Here is a 9710-nt window from a genome sequence, read left to right as displayed (position 1 = left end):
GTGTTGCAATACTTTTGACGCGCACTGTACATCGCCACTCGCCTTCAGTTACCAGATTACCTCCGGTGATCAGACTGCTCGTTGTCCGTCGTTCTTAAATTTCTCAGATCTTCTAGATTTCAACTAAGATCTTAGGTCTCCACGCTGTTTTCTTGATCTCGAGAGGTAGGAAGTCACAAGTTGCCGATCGGAAACAGTTTTGCCAGATATTGGGTTACCGGTAGTCTCACCTCTCCATTTCTACTCGCCTTCTCTTGTACCTTCGTCGTCATATCCGCATATACACCAATATACCAGTGAACTCTGCTCCCATCCAAAGTGCGAAAGAAGACTATGAACGAGTTCATTTCTTAACAGCGATCACACCGAGACCGCATATGCCCACAAAATATAGTCGAGATCAAGCTGGGGTGGGAAGATTAAATCCGAGTGAGACTGAGCACCCGCATAATATTGGCGAGATATAGTAATTGGGTTTTCAATAACGTCAATTTTCTGTTTACACACGTATCTACGAACACAAAGCACATAGTATCTCCTATTTAACATCCGTATACCAAAGCCACATGTCCATCATCATGAAAGGGAGGAAGGAGAAATATAGAAGGCAATCCTACAGCAACGACACAGCTGTCGTAACTCGTCAAACACCGCGTGCATATCGTACACACATATCCGGAAAAATCAGAAGGGCCAGAGGGGTCGAGAAGCTGAGAGGGTCATATACGGCTTTCGCCTATGCCTCTACAATCAATCACCCCGAAATTAATTAAAGACACGCACGAAAAGAAAGGTGGGAGTGGAGGCTGAAGTCGGGAGAGAGTCAAACCAATCAAACAGACAAACATCGAGAGCAAGAGCAGCAGCAGTCAATCAACCAATATATACGATACGAATGCACGAATGGGAAGAATGAGAAATCCAAATCGCGGTAATCCCGATATCTGAACGTTCGTCAAAAAGCTTCGGGAGTTTAAACACCGCCCGTCGTGTAGCAACGGATGGCGGAGGTGGAGGGGGGAAATGAGGCGAGGGGGAGGAAGAATGGTTTAAGGACAATAAAAGGACAAACATAGAAAGAAACAGAACCGAGAACCGACACGCCTAGAAAACGTGCTTTCAGCACTGAACAGAGAAAAAAGAAATGAATTCTTGTATAAAAAAACTAATCCGGGGGACACTCCAGAACGTGTGCGCGCGCGAGATATGAAACGGTATGTAAGTACTATGATGTCGTCAGCCGGTCAACCCGAGGACCTCGTAGGATTCGTCCACCTCGATGGACCCGTAGAAGACTTCCGGCATGATTTATGATTCATTCTCTATTTTTTCCCTTTTCGTGTAGGTTTTTTTTTTGAGCAAATTCCATTCGCGCATAGGCTCCGCTAAGCCATCACCACGAAATCCGACCTCGGCCGGTTGATGCCACTGCCCTTTGGCACTCGTCCGCCTCGCCGACAGATTTAATGGTCATAGAAAAGTGAGGTCACATCCTGGCAGATACCCCTTCGGTAAGCGGTCGTCGGAAGGTCCGCGAGAAGTGAAAGGATGGAGGGAATAAGAAGCAGACACAGATGTGAAAGTGAATTGGAAAGGAAATGTTGATGGTAAAACGGTTGAATGATAAAGAGATACTAGCAGGTACAGAAGTGTGATCGTGGAATGCGAAGAAAGCGAATAAGCAAGGAGGAACACCAGACGGGGAAGTGAGTCTGCATAATACTGGACGAAGGTCAATGCGAAGAAGAAAGCCGATGACACGCGATTTCAAATTTCTAAAGGAGGGTAGGGGGAGTGGGGTAAGAATAAAGCCAATCAAGGTGTCCGTCCCGCGGGAAGTGCCACGAGGCCATGAGACTCTGCAAAGAACAAACGACTCGTTAGGAAGGAGGGTAACGGCAAGTCACGGAGCGCCGCAATGCTTACAAGTACTGGAAAGGGGAGGTGTGATGTGGGTTGTTTGTTGATCGTTCCATCGCACCTCCCTCCTATAACGCACAACACCTTATCGCGGCAGCGAGGCTTAGACGCCAGTTACTCCCGCCAGACTGCTTCCAGCGGCGGCGTTCTCCACCACGTTTGCAGCTACTCGTTTTCCAGTTCGCTTGGCTGATCCTATGGCACCACAGGGGGGGTGAAAAATGTCGCGATAACAAACAAGTATGATCAGCACCATGTTTTTGACATGCTGTCACTTTCCATCACTAAAAAAACTCACCATGGTCGTCTTTGCCATTAGCCGCAGAGGTAGTGCCTGACTTACGCTTCTTTCCGCGATCGTCAGTCTGTGTGTCATTTATCGAATTGCCTCCATCGCCCTCGCTTGTGGCCGCTGTTGTCGGAGGTGGAGGGCCAGCAGGGGCACTCTCACCATCCGTTTCTGTTCCGGAGGAGCCTGGTGGTGGCATCATATGTCCTGGCATTACCGGGTAGCCTCCGGCAGCACCGTGTGGAAAGGCAAACGGCGGATATGGCTGCAAGGAATAGTATTGCGGTTGCATGCCTTGCTGAGCGCCAGACGGGTCTCCCTGCACTGGCTGTCCATCTGGTCCGACAGCAACAAACCCAGGTGGAGGGTAGAAATAAGGCTGATAGAATCCTTCTGTGTCAAAGCCAACCCATAACAATTAGTCCGGTAAGCACGGTGGGTCAGTTCAGCTAGGAGAATAGATTGCGCACCTGCAGAAGTCTGTTCGGGTGTAAATCCTGTTAAAGCAGGTCCATCATCAGACGTGAGAGCGCTGGAGTCAAGTTCGTTGCCTTACCCTCATAGCCGGTGTCAGCGGCGACCTTGCCCTTGCGTTTGTATGGGCCGCGCTTGATACCTTTTTTGCGTTCCTTTCGCTGTCCATCGATGCAAGAGTCAGAAATACCGTACTTGCAGCACCGTTCACAGGGCCTGCCCGCATCACATCGCTTGCACGCAGCTGCACAATTTGTACACTAAAAAATTTCCCCTCAATTGCAATCAAGGACGAAGGCACAGACGAGACAACTTACAGCCATTTTGACCTGCTTTCGCTTAGGCCGGACGAGGGCGGCTGGGAGCGGCATGCCTGGCGCAAATGGCATACCTGCATAGCCTGACATATCGGATATGCAATTTCAGCTATATTCATCTGAATAGAAGCAGTTAATTACCTTGCGGCGTTGGGTATGCGTATATCATCCCTGGGGGTGGAGGAGGAAACGCCATCATATAGGCACCAGGGGCAGCGTTTGGGTCGGTAGGATGGCCGTTGGCGTCTTGTGGAGGGGGAGGATACGGATACAATGGAGGGTACCCAACCGTATATTGGCTCGGCTGTTGAAGCGCGTACATGGGTGGTTGATTATTCTGTTGCTGTTGTTGGTCAACAGCTGTTGGGCCAGTTCCCTTATCCTGTGTGTCGGTCATGCCTTACGACAAGGGAGGCGTAGTGCGACGACAAATTTGATGGGGGGTGTTTAGGTGGATGGCAAAGCCGAGTAAGGTGAGCAGATCTATAGTTTGGACGAGGATGCATGTGAGGGGAGTAATTAATGCACAGAAACGGCAAGAGACGTACGCTAACGGGGAGACGTGTATTCTCCGATCGAAAAAACCGGGGAGAAAACCGGGCCCCACCGGGTTTGGCAGAACGAGTTTGATACCTGCATGGTCAGCAAGCGCATCGCGCACGTCGAAGACGATGTTGAGGAGGGTGAGGACTGTTTGCGCGGAGATCAAAAGGAGAGGGACCTACGCGACGGGGGCGTGTACACTCCGACAGGGATTCCGCCGTCGCCGCTTGAGACTGAGATTCAAACGGCAGCGACTGCGCCTGTGCCTCTTGCTCTCAACAACCACGCACAACGGCTGCAGCTGCCCTGTCTCTGTCTCTGGGTGCACACTGGTGGCGCCGGACGAGCTCACTGTCTGTTGTGGGCGGCGGCGACGGGTGCTTCTTTGCGATTTGACGGTGGCAGCGGTGTGTGAAACTGGACGGAACCCGTTTCGGCGTGGCACTGATCTGTTGGCTGGACGTGCGTGTCGCTGTCACCGCGGTCACGCTCGTCAGTCTACCCGAGCTCAGCGTCGAGGACAGCGAGGAGAACACGCACCAGAGGGCGACCTTGGGGTGATGCTGAGCGACTTCTGTTCCAACGTTCGCGCCGCTTCAAATCCACATCCTATGTGCCGTTTATAGAAGGTCTTTGGTAAGCAGCTGCTCAAGTAATCAATATAATGGTGTCCCTCCCCTCGAGTCTCCACACCTTCCCTTCACGTCCTATACGGAATGCACTCAGACCAATACGAGCGTTTACCTTTTCCAAGGCTCTTATCTTCAAAGCGGATGCACGCAAAAGTTACGTCCCTGTCTCCGCATCTAGCGCGATCAACTCACTGCACAACCTGTGGTTCTCGTACTTTTTCCCAGGGACTCTCGTCATTCTTCCCCAACCGAATTCAATCCACCGTCGAGCTTGTCAACATCCGTGCAGCTGAGCATGCGTACAACAACCTTCCGAAGCATCGTGGTCTGCACCTGCGTCTTAATCTCGCTTATTTCTGCCAGATGGATCCCACCATCCTGTCCAACAGACTCCCTCTGGTGACTTAACTAATCCCGGTCCATTAAATCCTTCTGCTCCGCGAACACCAACAACCTCTAAAATTATACAAAGGAAGCTCTATGGAACCTTCTACAGTGAGCACTTTATGACCGTAGCTCGATCTACGATCGTTCACGTGAAGTTGGGAAAGAGCGCGAGGTAGCTGCTTCTTGCAATCAGTCTTCACCAGCAGGCATAACCATCACCTCTTTGGTTGTCAGGTGTCCTGTTCCTCGGGAATATGCGAAGATCAGCCTTACTTGGATGGTTCTATTTCTCACTGACATCTGCCACGCCCTACCACAAGTAGTGGACCCGTTGTCGATGACACAACGATTATCGCGAATTAAACTTCCTGAAGGTCTTCTAACTTGCTCGGACATTAACAAACTCGAGGTAATATGTACTCTCTTAGAGTCAAGTCAAAAGCCTATTGGGTACCTTTGCAACACACAGCACTCAGTTCGTTCTCAAGACGACTTCTGTTATCGGATATCCGACGATAAAGCAGGATTCAGCCTTAGATAGCCGGAAATTGACGACGTCATGAGTGTCTTTGTGCGATTGCATTTGGTTATCTGCAAACAATAGGTGGCAGGCTAGGACACGTTGTGCATTGTGTACTGAATTGTGAATATTACAGTTACACTAATGATGTCACTTGTTACTTCATTTGTTCTTAATCACCCTAACCAAAACGATTTAATAAGAAACGTGCAGGCACAGTTCTAGAAGGTTGTATTGATTATAACTTCTGTATATATTAGGGAACTATTGTGTTCACCTTAAGTATCTAGTATAATCAATTATAATATTATATTCTGATATATTAAACTCAAGTCAGTGTTAGTAAATTTACCTAGTGTTCAAGACTGCTGTATTTCTTTAAATTAACTTTATATAGCTGTTTCAAATCTTCCTACTCTAAATAGGTTCATATTCTATTGATGTAAAATTGTATGTCTTGTTTCTTCCCTCTTTTACATTTATAAATATTATAAAATCCTTAAATATTTAATAATATCAACTTTAACTATAATATTTATTACTTTTATATTTATTGTTTTTGTTTATTTTGTACTCATTTTCTATCTGAATGACAAATAAGCTCTCTGTGTTAAATAATTCTTAACTTTAATCTATCTTTGAGTTGTGTCAGTGCTAGACAACAATCCGGCGAGCTCTCTTAGCAAATGAAATTGTAAACTCATTGCTGAGTATGAACAGAACCAAGATACAGCTCGACGCGACAATGTTAAACCTACAAAGGTATGAATTGGATTTGTATTCAAGGAATTCCGATATACATCTGAGCTTAGTGCTACTGTATTCTCGTTATTACTTTTACTTATACAGAAAGCTTTGTCGTGAGTGCACTGATGGATGGCGAGAAGAAATACGCTCCTCCCTTCGACTGGACAAATTCAAATGGCAGCTTCGTCTGTTGAGACTGGGCATTCGGGTTGAGACCAGTCATCTCGCGTTCTGCGCCATTTTTCTGGCCAACTGTAATAGTAGTCAGTGCACTATCCGTAATGAACCTGGACATGTACAACTTACTGATAGGATCAAATCCTGGCTGGACTGGCTTCTGAGGTGGGAACGATTCCGTGTTAACCCATGCTGCACAATGCAAATCTACATTATTCTTTTTTACAAGAGAGAAGAACTGTGATTCTTACATTTCTGGACGAACTCAAAGCCAGCGGTGATGTTGCTTTGGTAACAGACAAAGGCAAGTCCGCGATCAAGCACCGTCTTTTCCGCTTCTAAGAGCGGATTGACCTCTGGCCCGAAAGGAATGCTTTGACGATTGATCATGCGTGGCAGCAGGAAGTCTGGGGAACCACCACCTCCGGGTATTCTAAGTGTCATCAATATTATGAATTTAGGCCTATGCGAGTAGTACGCGGTCATGACAAGTACGTACTTGAGCAAATCAGCCCTTGGGTTTGTCTTACGGATGTGCGCGGCGAAGGGACAAATTGTCTGGTCGGTCGAGCTATCCGAGAAGTCGAAGTTATTGTTTCTCTGTGCGTCACCTGCTAGAGTAGGATCGTCTGCAAACGGAGCAAGTTCAATCGGCGCGCCGCTCTTCCAGCGTCCGAACATCCGGGCGCCGACCAGCTCATTCTGGTCAGCACTTGCTACGCGAGGGTCAACGATCGGGTTGTTTTTGAGGAATGCGTTGAATTCCGGAACAAATTGTTTCAGGTGGCGGTACCTATATGCAAAAGGTTTAGGTGTGTCGGCTTTTTGTTAGAAGAAAACACTGACACGAGGAAAGATCCGTTCTTCGCCCAAGCGGGCCGGGAGACGGTGTCACCATCGGTACCGCAAACAATAACACCAGGGGAGACCTCGATCTGGCCTGGTAGAGGATCAACCATTCCTTTGATTGCAGGGAACGAGATTCCGTCTTTGAAGCCCTATTTATCAATTGGTTACGTTTAGCGCCAATTGAGTTAACAATCGTGAAGGAACTAACAAAGTGCTCATGACCCTTCTCTTTGTCCGGACGAACACGACCGGGAACGGTGAGAGCCTCCGAAATAGAGGTAGCGAAGACAAGCCGGACTTTTGCCTCGCCTTCAAGAATGGATACATCTGAGTCTCCACCGAACTGCCGAAATGATTATCAATAAAAATTCCCAGAATGTATCTCTTGTATTGTACACGTACCAGGAAGATACCATCAACGCCGTTCTTAAAAGCATCAAGCCAGCCGGGGTCAAAGTTGCCAGAAGAATCTGTCGTTCCGTCCCCAAGGTCCTTGGCGCTTTCGATTTGTCCAGCATTGAACGATTGGTCTCCAAGGTCGTCAGTGACGCCCAACTTTATCGTTCTATTAGTAACAGTACATCTGTTAAGATCAGGTTCCCATACCTTCTTCAGGCCTGACTCTGTAAATGCGATGTTTATCGCAGATATCTTGACCAGGTCAACTATACCAGCGAGCTTGTTTTGCGCAATCTGCTGCTGCATCTTTTGAACCTGTGTTGTCGTTGTGATGGAAGGGACGATCTGCTTAAGGTCATTCTTGAAATTGGCGACGTTGGTGATATTGAAGAACAAAAAGTCTTCAGCGAACTTGGGAATACCGAGACTGAGTTCGAAGGCAGATGTAAGCACTTCGCAATCGATGCTAATGCAAAGAAACATACACAATGTCACCTGGAACGAAGGTATGTCAATTATGAGAAAACGAAACCATTGACACTGCGAAACTTGCCCTGAAGGTCATCGAGATCTTGTGGAGTCGGCCAAGCGGTTGAAGTCATGATGTTAGTCTGTTAGCTGTACGAGAAGATATGTACTATTGATCGGTGCGTGCAGTCAAGAGAGGAAGCGACGGACAGTCGTTGTTGGTAGTGGATAGAACCTTGGGCCAACCTCCTTTATACACTACGCATGGGCGCTTATTCGTTACTAAAGACATAATACGGAGGTTCTGAGAGGGCAAGCCCAGTGCTGTTACACGGATCATAACCCGCTTCGAGTTCTTAGCACATATCATCTCATGCAGGCGCCGTAACTTTTTCGACTCCGAAAGGCGCTCTACTTCTCAATGTTGAAAACTTGTGTCCGAAGAGTAGGACAAATAAGTTCTGCCCAGCATTTCGTCTATCTGCGCGAATTGCGGAGATCCAACGCAAGCGAAAGATGCGATCAGCAGGAACCAAAGACTGACCAATAGACTTCTGGCCATTTGACTGGCACTGTTCCGACTTTGAACATTGTTAGTCAGAAGGAGGTATGAAAGACGTTTCACGTAGAAACGGTAACTTACGCCATTTCCGGGAACAGACAAGGTTAAAGGCTCTGTACCGGGACGGAGTATCAGGCAGCTATACAATGAGATGTGCCTTGCGCATTTCATATTCCTGCATCGCACATAACAGTGAAGGCACACGAGATATGTAGTTGCCTTTTGATTTGTGTCAAATCCCGGAGTCCTGCTCAACGTGTCAGCAATTCGACGGCCAAAGCTCTCCATAATAACAAAACTATTTCATTCGCCTCCGCTTCTGTCGCATTCACGATCGGAGCCATAAAGAACCTAATCATAAGACGCGATGCGATATGAATGAGGGCGCTTGAGACTGTGACATGGGACGGGGATTTGCGAGGTCTCATCTTGAGAACCCTCGTTCCCGTCTTCGAAGTTCGTCGTGAGATCCGCTATATTCTCCAAGTCCAAGTGTTGCTCGGATGCAAAAACTCTATCGCTGCTGACATTTAGCTCATGATAGAGACATTGCAGAATGTCACATGAGAATCCTAAATGAACGAATGAAGATGGGTTGCGGCTAGGGGTGATCTTTGTGGATGTAGAGAAGAGACGCGCAGTCACGCATTGCACAAGTTTGAAGTTTCTCTAGTCGCTTTGATACGAGTAATACTTCCAAAGCATGATCTACTTCTCCGATTCTTTTGAGCTGCATGGAAGTGCACCGCAGGCGCTTGTGGCAGAGCTTTGAAAGAGACAGAAAGTGTGCATGAATACTTGCTTGTCAATTTTCGCGAAGGATGAAAATGCATCTTCCTTTTTTTTCTCACGTTTTCGGTTACTGCTACTACTCCTGCGGCGGCTGCATTTATGTCAATCTTCAACGTTAGGTGTCCAAGCACTCCTCGTGGAATCGTTCAGGCTTTATAAGATAAGTTACTAGTGTGATGAATGGCACGCATATCTTCTCCCAGGGTAGATTATAATAGATTAATTGTATAACTGAATTAAGCATTTTGGTATCTAAACCATGGAATTTCTGCTAACGTCAGGAAAAAGTCTTAATTATTATATACTCTTATATGCATATATAATATGTAAAAAAACAATATTATCCATAATGACATTTATTGCACCCCTCATTGGATAAGATATATAAAAGATACTATAAGGTTGTAATAAGACAGATTTATATTATGAGAATTAATAAACATTACATGTCCTTACAATGGGGATATAAGAATTATAGCTCTTAGGAAAGTCTATAATGGTATATATTGCACCCCTCTTCTGATATGGCATAATACTTCTTCTGCTATCTTATAATCCTTAAATAAGTTAATTTACAGCTTATATCTTATCTGAATGGCTTATTATACAATATATATTTTATTTAAATATTTTA

At 46.5% G+C, this 9710-nt stretch overlaps 4 protein-coding genes across 4 annotated transcripts; 1 reads left to right on the top strand and 3 right to left on the bottom strand.

The window, feature by feature from the left end:
* Window positions 1–1230: 1230 nt before the first annotated feature.
* FOMMEDRAFT_162043 (uncharacterized protein) lies at window positions 1231–1484 on the top strand (the record flags this gene model as incomplete). The annotated part of the gene is made up of 2 exons (XM_007271472.1): window positions 1231–1287; window positions 1380–1484. 2 exons carry the CDS (start codon window positions 1231–1233, stop codon window positions 1482–1484), a joined length of 162 nt encoding a protein of 53 aa, XP_007271534.1.
* A 539-nt stretch (window positions 1485–2023) lies between these two features.
* On the bottom strand, window positions 2024–3397 carry FOMMEDRAFT_137182 (uncharacterized protein; the record flags this gene model as incomplete). The annotated part of the gene is made up of 6 exons (XM_007271471.1): window positions 2024–2115; window positions 2219–2602; window positions 2680–2706; window positions 2766–2943; window positions 3001–3083; window positions 3142–3397. The coding sequence occupies 6 exons, from the start codon at window positions 3395–3397 to the stop codon at window positions 2024–2026; spliced, it is 1020 nt and encodes a 339-aa protein (XP_007271533.1).
* Window positions 3398–5846: 2449 nt separating this feature from the next.
* FmDyP2 (DyP-type peroxidase) lies at window positions 5847–8857 on the bottom strand. The gene is made up of 12 exons (XM_007271358.1): window positions 8366–8857; window positions 7933–8303; window positions 7808–7872; window positions 7740–7749; window positions 7462–7681; window positions 7258–7410; window positions 7064–7198; window positions 6853–7004; window positions 6506–6799; window positions 6258–6439; window positions 6136–6198; window positions 5847–6081 (listed from the first exon to the last, which is right to left on the bottom strand). The coding sequence occupies exons 3-12, from the start codon at window positions 7854–7856 to the stop codon at window positions 5924–5926; spliced, it is 1416 nt and encodes a 471-aa protein (XP_007271420.1). The 5' UTR covers window positions 7857–7872; window positions 7933–8303; window positions 8366–8857; the 3' UTR covers window positions 5847–5923.
* On the bottom strand, window positions 8636–9020 carry FOMMEDRAFT_162039 (uncharacterized protein; the record flags this gene model as incomplete). Its single annotated transcript, XM_007271470.1, has 2 exons — window positions 8636–8856; window positions 8930–9020. The coding sequence occupies 2 exons, from the start codon at window positions 9018–9020 to the stop codon at window positions 8636–8638; spliced, it is 312 nt and encodes a 103-aa protein (XP_007271532.1).
* Window positions 9021–9710: the final 690 nt, after the last annotated feature.

Source organism: Fomitiporia mediterranea (assembly GCF_000271605.1).
Source record: "Fomitiporia mediterranea MF3/22 unplaced genomic scaffold FOMMEscaffold_17, whole genome shotgun sequence".
Classification (NCBI taxonomy): Eukaryota; Fungi; Basidiomycota; class Agaricomycetes; order Hymenochaetales; family Hymenochaetaceae; genus Fomitiporia; species Fomitiporia mediterranea.
The sequence above is the reverse complement of the archived record's forward strand: the minus strand, read 5'-3'. Positions and strand labels throughout refer to the sequence as shown.